The sequence below is a fragment of the Doryrhamphus excisus genome, linkage group LG18 (assembly GCF_037039965.1).
Source record: "Doryrhamphus excisus strain RoL-2023G ecotype Guam linkage group LG18, RoL_Dexc_Guam_v1.1, whole genome shotgun sequence".
Lineage (NCBI taxonomy): Eukaryota > Metazoa > Chordata > Actinopteri > Syngnathiformes > Syngnathidae > Doryrhamphus > Doryrhamphus excisus.
Genome location: NC_136374.1, coordinates 15533658 through 15549022, shown reverse-complemented (window position 1 = coordinate 15549022; position 15365 = coordinate 15533658). Strand labels below are relative to the sequence as shown.

The 15365-nt window shown below is 36.4% G+C and overlaps 2 protein-coding genes across 3 annotated transcripts in view; both read right to left on the bottom strand.

The window, feature by feature from the left end:
• Nucleotides 1-755: 755 nt before the first annotated feature.
• On the bottom strand, nucleotides 756-6795 carry mcrs1 (microspherule protein 1). The gene is made up of 14 exons (XM_058054998.2): nucleotides 6606-6795; nucleotides 5499-5650; nucleotides 5228-5366; nucleotides 4989-5153; nucleotides 3495-3604; nucleotides 3303-3411; nucleotides 3087-3225; nucleotides 2057-2132; nucleotides 1916-1944; nucleotides 1738-1830; nucleotides 1549-1631; nucleotides 1394-1481; nucleotides 1195-1322; nucleotides 756-1031 (listed from the first exon to the last, which is right to left on the bottom strand). Exons 1-14 carry the CDS (start codon nucleotides 6618-6620, stop codon nucleotides 945-947), a joined length of 1413 nt encoding a protein of 470 aa, XP_057910981.1. The 5' UTR covers nucleotides 6621-6795; the 3' UTR covers nucleotides 756-944.
• A 373-nt stretch (nucleotides 6796-7168) lies between these two features.
• Nucleotides 7169-15365, bottom strand: part of cyp27b1 (cytochrome P450, family 27, subfamily B, polypeptide 1) — a 28295-nt gene continuing 20098 nt past the window's right edge. Inside the window, exons 4-9 of one of the 2 annotated variants that reach the window (XM_078798465.1) lie at nucleotides 13438-13638; nucleotides 11397-11557; nucleotides 9913-10079; nucleotides 9761-9842; nucleotides 9491-9688; nucleotides 7169-8051 (exon numbers count right to left, since the gene is read on the bottom strand). In XM_078798465.1, the coding sequence (XP_078654591.1) occupies nucleotides 7938-8051; nucleotides 9491-9688; nucleotides 9761-9842; nucleotides 9913-10079; nucleotides 11397-11557; nucleotides 13438-13638 (923 nt within the window). In that variant the 3' untranslated portion in view covers nucleotides 7169-7937. The remainder of the gene's footprint in view (nucleotides 8052-9490; nucleotides 9689-9760; nucleotides 9843-9912; nucleotides 10080-11396; nucleotides 11558-13437; nucleotides 13639-15365) is intronic. The other variant, XM_078798466.1, reaches the window with a different exon arrangement.

Genomic DNA, 15365 nt, shown 5'->3' with positions numbered 1-15365 from the left:
TGTGAACGTCCCCCTTTTTTTTACTTCCCAGACAGGTTAAGTTGTATGTCACATATTTGTTAACTTGTGTTTGTTTGGCACCTTGGGTATGATAGTTGTCTGGATTACTGCATGTGAAAACCACTTAAACCAGCAAAAGTAGTTTCAGATCAACTGACTCAGACTACTTGCAAGTCCGGCTGCTAGCTTGTACGTTAAAAGTTTAAATGAAATACTTCAGAAGCAACTGGCGGACCAGATGTGGCCCCCAGGCCGCAGTTTGCCCACCCCTACATTTAAATATAACATGTAAATATCAACAGTGTACCTAATTATGTCTTGTCACAAGTATCCTGAAAACATTTGAAATAAAAAGAGGGTATCACCACAGGTTAGCTTATTTTATTGTATGTATGAGTGTATTTCTATTAACTTTTATTATGCCATATTTCCCCTAACCCTAACCCACTTTAAAATGATGCTGTAATATTCTAAGACATTAGTTCACCTATTTTAGACATTGCTGTTCTTGCAGCTTGTATTCTTAGATACTGCACATTTTGTGGATTATGCAGTCATGGTTTCATTCTTAGATAATACCTCCTTTTATTTAGTTGTCACTGTTTTAATTTGGTTCTGTTTTAAATCAGCTGACATAGGTCACCACAATGGTACGTATAATTTTAAATAAGGGAAGATGATAAGGAGGATGCATATCCCTTACACAAATGTGTGCCAAGTGTAGAAAAAAAAAGTGTTAAGAAAACCCAGAAATCTTGTGTGTATTCCGGTTTATTTTAAAAAAAAATTCTACACAATTTAAATAAAATAATCTGTTAAAACTGAAAAAGGAGGGGGGCTCCAACGTGTAATTGGTGACAGTGCAACATGGAAAAAGGCCCCAAAAAAGACCATCTTGTGATATCCAAGGCCATAGGACTGACTTCCTTTTAGCATCAAAGTGTTCACTGCTGCGTCATCTTGGCTGCCTCAGCTTTTATCAGAGAGATGAGCTCCAGGTTTATTAGGAATACAAAGCGAAGTCCTGCAATCTGTAGAAAAAACATTCACTGTATTACTTGGAAATTCATCATGAGTGAAACTGATGGCTTTTTTTCCCCCTTACATTACTTAGACTTCCAATATTACCAGTTAGAGAATGATGAAAGAGAACATAGTTCTCTACCATACAAAGTACAAACATCTACCACGCACCTCCACCACTGAGTTGTTGTTTAATTTCCACTTGTTGCCCGACAGGACCGGTCTGCCATCGATGTAGATGGGTCGTCTTCCTTCATTTGCAATGAAGAAATCTCCATTATTCTTTAGTTTAATAATTCCTGCAGGTATACAAATTCCAGGTTATTATCAGCAGCTTAACAGTCGCTAGAATAGTTGCTGCTTGAGCCACCTTGTTTCCTTGAGATTTTCCAAGCGGGTCCCTCTAACGACAGATCCACATCGATCTGTTTATCTTTGGTTGCCCTGCCCAGTGTAATCTGAGGGAGCATATATAAGAAGAAAATAAGCATCATACTTTAAACCTCATAAACCTGCCTCACTTACCTCCCGCGACCTCATCAGGTAGCGTACCATTCGACCCCTGAGAGCAGCCAGCGTCTGATTGTCAAAGTCAGGCATGCTCATCCCTGGTGACACGACACACAAATACAGTGAAGAATGATGATGAAATCAAATACATAATACAAGTGTTATGTTGGTGACACATTTATAAGCCATCAATTGCAGTGATACCTGTAATACTGTCCACAAGAACCTGCCAGCGAGGCAACTCCTGCTCCAATTGTCGGATCTCCCTTTTTTGGTGACGATCAGATATCATGAGTTCTGGAAAAAGAAAAAAGCAGCAATTGATGTTTTCAAAATCAAATCACAAATCAAAAAATACTGAATTTAAAACAGACTTTCGTACCATGTTCCAGTACTTCATCTCTGCTCTCTCTGCGTGTGAGATTTAAAAAAAAAAATGGCAATGACAAGAATTCAGGCATTATCATGTAGTCTCAATCCTTCTTCAAATTCCATGTGATATGATTTTTAAAAGTTGTCTTACTTTAACTTGACGTCATCAACCATCTGCTCAGCATCAGAAAAGTTCAGGACTTGGTCGCCCTTTGGGAGTGGCTGGACTGCAATTCACAAAAAACGCTATTACTAAACATATTATTTGCTGAATCAGCTTTCTTTATTTTCTTTGTCCTTTGTTCGGAATAAAATTTCATAGCACTCACCTGTCATTCCAACAATGTTCTGTCTATACTGACTTGTATTTATTCAAACTATTGATGAGGCATCATCAATATACATTTTTTCCTTCGATACAGTAGTGCATGAAGTAATGAAAAAGTGAAAAAAAAAATATCTTCCCATTCCGTGCGGAAGTGGTATGATTTTGGCTTCTTACTTTGCCCTTGTTCCTCATTCTGTTTGAAACACTAAGTTTAGAACAAATACACTGGAGGCTAACTAGTTAGCTTGCTGTATGCTATGAGTGGTGGCCGTCTCTTATGTGTTGCGCAATGTAGCGTGAACAAAGAACAATAGAAGTGTAAAGGTGACTAGGGGTGTTATTTCATGTCAATGGGGCTCTACTAATGGTAAAAAAATATATTTAGAAGGTCATAAACATTATTTTTATACTCTTAATATGAAAATATATTCTGTTTATCAAGATTGAATTGGAAATTGAAGTGGAAATTCATCGTGATTGGGTCTGGAACCAATTAACAGTGATAAATGTGATAAATGTATACAGTAGCTAATGACTGATGTCATCCAGTAGGAGTTTGCAATGAATTTGGTCATATTAAACTTGTGCATAACACGTTTCGCATTCAGATACAACATCTTTTTCAGATTTGAAAGAAAAATACACGCAGCTGACATCACTCCTACTCCCTGCTACTTTGTTAACACGATAGCACTGATCACACACGCTGGAATGGACTGCTTGTTTTGGAGCGCTAGTATCGGAGGTTTTAGATGAAGACAGATATAATCCGATACTCATGTTGTTGTTATTTGGTTTTTTTTTTGCTGCTATCCTACATCAATATCGGATCAAGACACACACACTTACTCACCACTCTGGTCATCCAGTAGGTAGTACTGCTTCAGAAGTTGCCAATGGACCAGCAGACTTTTCGGGGTGCGGGACTGGTGAAAGACGCTCGGGTGTTTACTGAGAAGCTCCTGGAATATATCTAGTTTGGGTTGACTCGTCTGTTTATGAACAAATGAATAAAGATTAGAAAACCGTGTGTAACATGCGTGACACACCTGAAAGAATGTGTACTCACTGAACCGATCTTGGCCAGCAGCGCTTCCTCGGCCTGACTGAAGAGTGCTTTGCTCTGTATCGCTGCAACGGCCTCTGGGTGAAGCTGCCTCATAGCCTGCCATGCTAATCTAGACCAGCGAGATAACAGAGTTGAGTGAAGGGTGTCACCACAGCAGGAAGAAGAGAACATGCCGCTTGCCTGGAGTCTTACTTTGAGATAACAGGATCGTAGAGGAGTGCGTACCACCTCTCTTTAATTTCCCGCAAAGTGAAACGACAGCTGAACTTGACCCCCAAATGAACTGATGTGAGGTCTGTGGTCTGCGGAAGAATAAAAGAGGCTACGTTAGTACTGTGTTGATGCACCGCACGCCATCATACACACAACAGATACCACTTGCAGTACACCCGCACAGTATATTACATTGTATTAAATATTCAGCCTTTAAAAAGATAATTGTCACGGGCTACCAAGATTTGTATTCTTGATTTTGAGTCTACATTGCAACACTCAGAAGCAGACAATTGTTGGTCCATGTTGACATTTCAGGTTGTGTTATGAAATACCGTGTAATCTTTTACAAATAATACAGTGACCTGTGTCTGTGCCTAAAGAAAACTGTGACAAACAAATGACTTAATACTACTAATACAACTTATTCATTAAAAGGTACAGTAAGGGAATAAAATTCAAAACATAAAACTGCTTAAAGTTTCGGTAAATATCCTTAGCGGAATGCAAAAACTTCAAAATGCTAGCAGATAATGTTTTTTTTGGCCCTAAATAGGAGAGTTTAATGACAGAAGAAGGTATTCTGTTACTACCTCAAACATATTTATTTATTTAACAACCCAATACAATACACTCATATGTGACTTTACTCATCTGTATACACCAGTCATTATTTGCACTATGACCCATTTATCATTGCACTGAAATTAATATATCTGCAATATGTCTGCTCCTGCATATGCTCCTGTGCAATACTATGTGTATATTTTGGATATCTTGTTAAATTGTCTTTTTTACTCTACTTTTGTATACTTTTTTTTTTTTACTTGACTACTGCACTGAAAGGAGAAGCTCTCCAATCTCGTTGTACATTTTGTATAATGACAATAATGGCCATTCCATGCCATTCCATTCCATTCAAGGGTATTCAATATTTTCCCAGACTCCCACTACTGAAAGGCTGGACTGCACAGTATTTGTTTACCAAGTAGACGTATGACGCACGGCACACTTCCTGTCCCGTGCGGAATGTGTACCATGTGGAAATTGGTATGTAACAAAGGTTCCCTACCTCAATTTCTGAGTCAATGTACCATTACACCCCTACTACTGGTAGTAGTAGCAGTACTACTATGACTACTTATCAATAATAGCCTTTCAAAATATATGAAGACAATTGAAAAACAGATATACTGTGAGGGGTGAGAATAACAATTATTCATAATACAGTCATCCATCTTTTAGCTTGGTTAATTGGCTCCTGTCTTGACCGTGATAAGGGAATTTATCTATTTATAAATGGAAATGTGTTGAGTAGTAACGTGCATATTCATCACACCATACAACAATGTTATCTTCTCTTTGAAAACCTTAGTTTTATACACAGTACATCATAAATACGTAGCAATATATAAATAGCAGAATTTTGATGCATCGCTTCAGTATTGGATGAACACAATCTGTGGCACGTACCTGCAACACTGCATTGATAAGCAGCAGGTCATCAGTAGGTTTCCACCGACCCAAGTCTTTTGTAATATGTAGAGGCTGTTTACTTTTCTTCATTCTTTTAGTTATCGGTGAAGGATTTAGCACCATTGCCAGAGGCGGCGTTAAAGCCGTTCCTGCTTTAGCCACCTATGAGAGAATGAAAAACATGACCATCGATCCTATGATAGCGTGAGGAAGAATCTTCAGTGATTTTCATTTACCTTCTTTTTCTCACTGGATGAAGGTTCACTACCTGAGCAGCGTACAGGCTCAATGAGAGGGGGACCTTTAACTCGACTTGACGATTTGACAAGGCTGCTTTCGACCAGCTCATCATCAAACTTCTTTCTCTTTATTGATCTGTGGATCAATAAAACCATTCAGGCAACACTTACACAGCAGCTTTTTGCTTTAAGCAGCAACAGGACATTTTGCACCCAACAATGATAACCAAGCTATCATACACCTCAAACACAAGACAGTGAATCAAACCTGGAGGAACTCCGACGTTTGGGAACGCCGCTACTGCTGAATGCTTGTGTTGCGCTCCTTTTCACATCTTTCACACCGAGTGTCTCTTCATCTTCCGAGCGGCTATGAGAACCTGCGACTGCCATGGGTACACCAGGTTCACCCGCTTGCATCTGTTCAAACACAAAAAAAGACAAATACATGATCATAGCCTTGCTGCATTCCCACAGAATGATCAGGTCACTTCTGGAGAATGACTTTTAACAGTCTAGCACATTACCAATAATGAAATCATAAGAGAACAATACAAACATGTTTTCTTACAGTGATATTCTCTAGTGGTGGCCTGCCAGAAAGATTTTGGGCTACCAGTTCGCCCTCGCTCATATATACATTGTAACGCATTATATTTAGTAAATAATCAGATACCTCTAGATACCTTCTCAAAAAGGAAAAACACCAGACCACAACCAAGACCGATCCCCCTATGGCGGCTTTCTTTTTTTGTTGTTGCTAATACTACTGTAATCATTTAGGCAAGATATAACATGTTCATTGTTTTCTAAAAACATCAAAACAAAACAATAAAAGAAAGTATTAAATGCAAAAAATAAATTTTCTGGATCCTAGGAGGATATGAAATTATTAGACGAAACTTTCCAGAGCTACAACAAAACACTTGGACGTTTCCACACCCTCAACTCCAATTCTAAATACATTATACATTACTGTAAATAGCTGTTCAGCAATAAATGTGGGAACGTTCTGAAATAATTGCTGTAAAAGAGCACATTTGATGTATTCCCTTTAAATGTATATACAACCGATTAAGCAGATTGTCTTTTGGACAGTCTAACACTGGGGGATGCTAGCTTCCTTCGAAGCTTCGAGTTTTGTTTACATGATAGCGTTAGCCAAAGGGCCGAACAGACAAACCACAATATTATACACTTTATTAACTATTACAAAATATCAGCTTTTGTTTCCATAATGAGATGACGAAAAAGCTTATTTGAGTCGACTATCTACTCGATAGTCGACTAGCTTAAGCAATCCGAATGATAGCTTTAGCTAGCTTATGTTGATTAGCAAGCTAATGCTAGCTGGACGCACTATTTAGCGACTCACCGTTCCTTGGTGCATTTTTTGTGGTGTTAGATCCGTCAGTTGGAGTCTAAATAATGTCTCAATGTGTATTTATTCAAAACAGTGTTTAGCAGGCGCTCTATTTTACTACATAGCGAGACGTGTATGTGAATTTGACGTGTGGTTAGCATACGCCTCTTTGTCGATGTGTTTTCCTTTCATCCGGAAGTAGCGCGGTCAGCTAATTTAAAGGTTTAAAGAACAATGGCGACACCTTGTGGCCTGGATGTAGTCATTATCATTTTATATACAATTAAAAGTAGTTGTAGTATTTATTCATTTTAAATCCACATATATGGGTTATTTCAGCGTTTGTACTATATTTGTTTATGTACAGATAATGGTATTTGTCGTCTTGCTACTCATTGTGTGACAGGTAAACATTATGGTGAAAAATAATTGACCAACTGCTCATTGTGCAGTCCGCACACATGAACTTTGATACCCACTGTTATATTTCGTAGAAATTTCTGCCTACTTGTTACCGACTAGTCGCTTCAAAGAATCATTTTGATTGAGAGAAACATTGGCAATCATGATAGAAATGAAAAACGTGACACCGCTCCTGTACCCTGGATTTTAATGACAATTAAAACTGTTACAAAGTTCCATATTAATTTAGAATAAATACAGACTCTAATGTTTCCAAATTGTAAAAAAAAAAAAAAAAGTGTTAGCATCGCCTTTACAGTACAGTCAGATGTACAAAGTCCTAGTGAATTAAAAATCAATATTTGCACCATGTTTGAATGTGCAGAAATATTTACAGCAGCTGCCATTTGGGTGCAGGTTTCTTCAAAAGAACCCGTCACAAAATATTTACAAACATAAGCGCCTTACGACAAACATTTTCATAAACTCACTGGTGCATCAATAAGGCTTGGAGATGGTCCAATCACTGCATCCTTTTTACCATGCCTAAAGCTCAATGTTTTTGGACAGTGTGCTCGTTCAAGATGTGGGAGGTCACGTCCTGAATGAACACAGTTCTTAATCACACTTGCATCAAAACATCTAATACACAAAAAAAAAAATCATCTCCAAGGGCTTAACATGTTGAGTCCAGTTGTAATAAATGAAAGCATCTGAGGACATTCAGGGTGCTCTCAGGTTTTGTGCAGATATGAGCTCTCGTGGCTGTTTTAACATTACAGTCGCTAAAAGGCTTTTTCCCTCTCCTGTGGAGCGCCTCGGCTGTTGTAATCTACTCCACAGGCCTGCTATGGGCGTCTTCTGACATGATTCGCGAGCCGGTAACTCCCCGCCCGCGTGCTCTCCTCTGCGTCGTGGTCACGTTCACGTAACTCGGGTAGGTCATCGTTCAACAAACTGCAGGTTAATGACATTTTCAGGAACGAGCAGCGTCCGTGTCATGGGCTTCACAGAACCCCTTTTTGGGTCCGGCCTCACGTCGAACTCTATCAGGATCTAGAAACAGAGACAATACGGTGTCTTAGTGGGAGGTGTTTCTAATACCAAAGTATGAAATGTAAATGTGTCTTATTCAGGTATAAAATTGGACCAAAATTGAACATTTTTAACCAATGTGACTACTGCATTCATTCATTCATTTTCTACCGCTTTTCCTCACAAGGGTTGCTGGAGCCTATCCCAGCTGTCTTCGGGCGAGAGGCGGGGTACACCCTGGACTGCTCGCCAGCCAATCACAAGGCACATATAGACAAACAACCATTCACACTCACATTCATACCTATGGACAATTTGGAGTCGCTAATTAACCTAGCATGTTTTTGGAATGTGGGAGGAAACCGGAGTACCCGGAGAAAACCCACACGGGAAGAACGTGCAAACTCCACACAGAAGCCTAATATTTATTAACTGTATGTACAGTGTTTTTATCATTTTAAAAAGGATAATTCTTATACGTATACATAACTAAATAAAACTAAACTAAAGCAAAACTTGACATCTTGTGGTGCCCATAGTACCCGGAGAAAACCCACGCATGCACGGGGAGAACATGCAAACTCCACACAGAGATGACCGAGTATGGAATTGAACCCTGGTCTCCTAACTGTGAAGTGTGCGCGCTAACCACTCGACCACTGTGCAGCCCGTGACCATTGCATTCATTCATTCATTTTCTACCGCTTTTTCCTCATGAGGGTCGCGGGGGGTGCTGGAGTCTATCCCAGCTGTCTTGGGGCAAGAGGCGGGGTACAGCCAATCACAGGGCACATGTAGACAAACAACCATTCACACTCACAATTTGGACAATTTGGAGTCGCCAATTAACCTAGCATGTTTTTGGAATGTGGGAGGAAACCGGAGTACCCGGAAAAAACCCACGCATGCACGGGGAGAACATGCAAACTCCACACAGAGATGCCCGAGGGTGGAATTGAACCCTGGTCTCCTAGCTGTGAGGTGTGCGCGCTAACCACTCCATGACTGTGCAGCCTGTGACCATTGCATTCATTCATTCATTCATTTTCTACCGCTTATTGCAGGGGGTGCTGGAGCCTATCCCAGCTGTCTTGGGGCGAGAGGCGGGGTACACCCCAGACTGGTCGCCAGCCAATCACAGGGCACATATAGACAAACAACCATTCACACTCACATTCATACCTATGAACAATTTGGAGTCGCTAATTAACCTAGCATGTTTTTGGAATGTGGAAGGAAACCGGAGTACCCGGAGAAAACGTGGAGAACATGCAAACTCCACACAGAGATGGCTGAGGGTGGAATTGAACCCTGGTCTCCTAGCTGTGAGGCCTGCGCGCTAACCACTCGTCCACCGTGCAGCCAGTGACCATTGCAATATAATTCAATTAGCTGTAGCTAATTTTATGACTACTGTATATATGAATATATATGGAAACGCACACAACAAAAGTGCTCACCCTGGTGAGAGCAAGGTAAAGCTCCAGCTCAGCAATACGGCGCCCTATGCAGCTCCGTTTTCCCACCCCGAAAGGCACGGATGCATACGGATGATGAGTGTGGTCCTTGTTCAACCATCGATGTGGAAGGAAGTCGTTAGGATTTGGGAACACAGTGGGATCCCGTGACGTTGCAAAGTGGCACAGGGTTATCAGAGTCTGCATGAGGGACGTTACGTGTTAGATGATGATGATGATTCTACAGTACATACGACTCCTTAAGGGACTCACATTTTTAGGTATGAGGTAGCCCCCAACCTGGATGTCTCTCTCAGTGATGACTCGAGCGTTAGCAGGAATGACTGGATACAACCTGCAAAACGTTAACATGAATAAACTTGTCATCTCAAACATGACCTCCTTTAGGAGGAAAAAAAACCTACCTGAGCACTTCTTTGACTGTGGCCTTCAGGAGAGGCATGCGTGCTACATCTGAGGCCTCGGGCACGGTCCTGCCTTCCATGACTGTCAAGACTTCTTCACGCAGTGAGGCCTGCACGTCAGGGTGGCGGGACAACTCGTACAGTGACCAGGACATTGTGCTGGATATCTGAACACAATACCAAACAACCTTAAGGTATGGAAAAGGGAATTTTTATGGCAGGGTTTTGGGTTTTTCATGATGTCATAGAGATACGCCCACCACAAAAAATGCTATTACATTGGACGAGTGTAGAGTTACAGTCTATATATATATATATAGTATGGTAATATCACCTCATACTTTGGTATGTGACAAAAAATAAAATAAAATAAATTTATAAAAATAAAATAAAAAATATTCATTCATGAATGAATGAAATGAAAATAAAATACATTTAAATAAATTAATATAAAAATATTCTTTCATTCATTCATTCATGAATAATTTTTAAAACATTTTTAAATTAATATTTTTTTTTTATTATATTAGGAAAGCAGGAAGTGAACAAATGTAACAGTTACTGATTGTAAAAGTACCATGAATCATGATGTCATGTTATGCTCCTCCAACTTGGATGTACAGTTTTGGAGTTATAATAAAATAAAATAAAAACAACACAACAAAAAATAAAATAAAATAAAATAAATGAATAAAATAAAAAAATATTCATTCATTCATGAATGAATGAAAAATAAAATAAATGAATAAAATGAAAAAATATTCTTTTATTCATTCATTCATTCATGAATATTTTTTTATTTTATTCATTTATTTTATTTTTCATTCATTCGTGAATGAATGAAAAATAAATTAATAAAATAAAAAAATATTCTTTCATTCATTCATTCATTCATGAATATTTTTTATTTTATTCATTTATTTTATGAAATAAAATAAAAAAATATTCTTTCATTCATTCATTCATTCATGAATATTTTTTAATTTTATTCATTTATTTTATTTTTCATTCATTCATGGATGATTGAATATTTTTTTATTTTATTCATTTATTTTATTTTATTTTTTTGTCACATACCGAAGTACGAGGTGATATGACCATACAATGACATAATGGGTACCATAGTTACTGTCAGTAACTGTAACTGTCAATATACTATGGTACCCATTATGTCATATCACCTCCTACTTCAGTACGTGACAAAAATAAAATTCAATAAAAAAAACCTTAAACTATATTAGGAAAGCAGGAAGTGAACAAATGTAACAGTTACTGATTGTAAAAGTACCAGATGGAGGGGTAGGATTTAATAAGCTTTGCTTCTTCCTACTCCTTTTGGACAACTGGGAACTGATTATGTGATGCATTCAATTGTAATCTGATGCATGTTCAAATGAAATTAAACCATTACCATTAACATTACCATACATGTAAACATGATTGATTAGCATTAAATATGGGATATCCTATATGTGTGATCTTACAGTGTCAACGCCTGCAAGCAGCAGCTCAGTGATGTTGCTGTAAACGGTCTTCATGGGCAACGCCGTCTGGGACAGGAAGTAGGCAAGGTAGTGGCCGTCCACTTTTCCCCCGTTGTTTTTTTTCTCTGCTTCCCTCAGGCGCTGGTCAATTTGGCCTTTAGCTGGGAGACACAGGACAATGACACAGCATGTAAACACAGTTTGCCGTTTATTGGTAAGTATGCTACCGCTTAACCCGCTCGGGGTCATGTGTGAGCTGGAGCCTATCCCAGTTGACTTTGTGCAAGCTGGACTGTTTGCCAGTCAATCAATATTGCAGCATATGAGTGGATCAGTAGATTCAACACTGTTCATTTCAGCTTTATCTTTGGCCATTTTGGTATATGTATAAACAATAAAAAGGCTATATAAAAACCCTACAGTACAGTAGCGATGTTTTAAAATTGTTTTCATAAGACTGTATAACAATGCTCAATTTTGATCAACTTTGACGTCTCGTTCGTTAATTGCTTAGTAATGGTAATGGTTTAATTTCATTTGAACATGCATCAGATTACAATTGAATGCATCACATAATCAGTTCACAGTTCCACATGTCCAAAAGGAGTAGGAAGAAGCAAAGCTTCTTAAATCCTACCCCTCCATCTGGTACTTTTACAATCAATAACTGTTACATTTGTTCACTTCCTGCTTTCCTAATATAATTTAGGTTTAAAAAAAAATTGTTTTATTAATTTTTACAATTATTTTTATTTATTTTTTATTAATGTATTTATTTGTGTATGTGTTTATTTAAATTTAGCGGGACTTAGAGGTGAAGCAAAGCTTATTAAATCCTACCCTTCCATCTGGTACTTTTACAATCAGTAACTGTTACATTTGTTCACTTCCTGCTTTCCTAATATATATTTTTTGTTGTTGTTTTTAAAAAAATAATTTTATTAAATGTTTATTTTAATTTAATTAATAATAATTGTATTAATTATTTATTTATTAATCATTATTATTATTTATTATTAATTGTTTTATTAATTTTTAAAATTGTTTGTATTTATTTTTTTATTAATGTATTTATTTGTGTATTTATGTATTTATTTATTTAAATTTAGCGGGACTTAGAGGTGAAGCAAAGCTTATTAAATCTTACCCTTCCATCTGGTACATTTGTTCACTTCCTGCTTTCCTAATATAATTGTTGTTGTTGTTTTTTTAAAATTTATTTTATTAAATGTTTATTTTAATGTAATTAATAATAATTGTATTAATTATTTATTTATTAATCATTATTAATATTTATTAATAATTTTCATATTTTTTATTATTTTAATAAAATTTAATAATAATTTAATATATAATTTTTTTATTTTTTTATTTTTTGTCATGTACCAAAGTACGAGGTGATATGAGCATCCAATGCCATAATGGGTACCATAGTAAGTATCAATATAGTGATATATATAGCACATCATGACTGGTTCAAGACTCTTCATCCTTGTATTTAGCAAACATCAACTGCTTGTATTGTTTCTTGAATTGGCTCATCGTTGTGCATTGTTTGACTTCCTTACTCAATCCATCCCATAGTTTGATTCCACATACTGAAAAGCTATGGCTTTTTAACGTAGTCCTAGTCCAAGTGTTTCAAATTAAGTTCTTCCCTGAGTGATTATACCTAAACTCCAAAACTGTACATCCAAGTTGGAGGAACATAACATGACATCATGATTCATATTTAAGCCTTTACATTCCAAATCTTGTAGTGCGTGCGGTTTACGGGCTATAATCTCCGATTTTCTTGATTATTCTAAACATGTTTGATGTTCATGTTTGGACCACTCAGATGGTCACACTGTACATGTGTAGGGTGAAGGGAGGATAACAACACAGCAACAACCAATAGAAGATGATCGGGATATAATTACAGGAAGTGAAGATGTCGTTTTGCGTGTTTGGTTTCAGCAACTTCATTCGGGGGGGATCTACTGTACGTCGTAATTCGATCATGTAACATTGTTTAAGAACATTTTGGAGATGAACCTACCAAATTCAAACATGTCGTCCCAGCACCGACAGAAGTGTTTCCAGGGCGTGGGGAACAACCAATGCAGCCATCTTGGCATAACCATGGTAGGGAGCGTCATGACAAACATGGTCTTGATGGACTGGATGAAGTTTTCCGTTTCCTTCGGAACTACTGAGTCCAGGCAGCCGAGTCGGGATTCAAACAAGACAGAAGCGATTCCTGTCCAAAAATAGAAAATTCAATGATTTAGTCGGGATTTTTTTAGGCCAGTAGCCACGTTTTTACATGACGACTTTTTCTCTTTCCGAATGACCAACAATGGTATCCATAGAAAAGGAATATTCCAATCTCTTGTCTACATGCGCCGTGAAAATCAACCAGAATAGTCAATAGGGCATGCCCAGTAAAACGTAAACATCAACGTCACGTGATACCAACTTCCCCGAGTTTTTCTTCCACTTGTTGGAATAACTCCGTATTGACAGTTTTTTGTCTGTCCAGTCTTGAAATTTAGTTTGAATCAAAAACAAACTTAGCTTAGTCCAGTGCCGATTGCTGGCCTCCATTTTTAAAACCGAAGAACGTCTGGATCTGCGTGTTACGTCATATCTGAGCACCCGGGATAAATTTAAACAGGAAAAAGATCTAATTCAATCTTGCTAATATTTTATATTTTATTTCGCCTATTTCAGACAAAATCTCCAGTCCCGTTCCAATGCATTTCCATTAAATTTCCCTTGCATATATCGAATAGCCGCATCGTGGCGCTCCGATTCACCGAATCGTGACAGGCCGCTATACGACGTCATTTGCAGCGTTGCCTGTGCGATTTGTATTCACGTTTATTATTCAGATTTAGAACAAATATAAAAGTGAGTGACGTCAATAATACGGCCTGACGGGCGTAACAGGGCCTAGCTTAATTAACAATTTGTTATGCTCAGAGTCCAATAAAGTTCAAATATACCGGATATAAATCCGATATATGCGTAAAACGGACATTTTCCGGTATACGCATATAACGGATTTCGCTTATATCGGACAAAACCAGTAGGAACAATTGAATCCGATATATCCGAGGTTTACTGTATATATTTTCTTTTTTAATAAAATTGCACTTGTGAATAAAATATAGAAGGGTTTAGATCAGGGGTGGGCAAACTACGGCCCGGGGGCCACATCCGGCAGTCAACATACAACCTGGCATCATGGCCTGAGCCAACCTTTTGATGGTTTTATCAATTTCGTTTTTTGACATGGTCTGTTGTTTACAAAGTGCTCCTGAAAAAAGGGACACAAGCACATAATAATAATAATAATAATAATAATAATAATAATAATAATTATTATTATTATTATTATTATTATTATTATTATTATTATTATTATTATTATTATTATTATTATTATTATTAATTATTAATTATTATTAATAATATAATAATAATAATAATAATAATAATAATAATAATAATAATAATAATAATTATTATTATTATTATTATTATTATTATTATTATTATTATTATTATTATTATTATTATTATTATTATTATTATTATTATTATTATTACTATTATTATTATTATTAGTAGTATTATTATTAGTATTAGTATTATTAATAGGGAATATAATAAATAATAATAATAATAATAATAATAATAATAATAATAATAATAATAATAATAATAATAATAATAATAATAATTATTATTATTATTATTATTATTATTATTATTATTATTATTATTAGAACTATTATGATTATTATAATTATTATATTAATGCTAATTATTATATTAATTATATATAATATTATTGTTATATTTGCATATTTTACATAATAATAATATAATAATTATTATTTTAATTTTATTGTAATTATTATAAAATTTTATTATTTTTTAAATATTTAAATATAAATATAAAATAATAAATAATAATAG

What these genes read in the sequence shown, in the direction of transcription:
- mcrs1 (XM_058054998.2), bottom strand. An exon ending in TGCTGGCCAAGATCGGTTCA is followed by an intron (nt 3,226 to 3,302) that starts GTGAGTACACAT and finishes GTTCATAAACAG; the next exon opens with ACGAGTCAACCCAAACTAGA. An exon ending in GTTGATGACGTCAAGTTAAA is followed by an intron (nt 1,945 to 2,056) that starts GTAAGACAACTT and finishes TCTCACACGCAG; the next exon opens with AGAGAGCAGAGATGAAGTAC.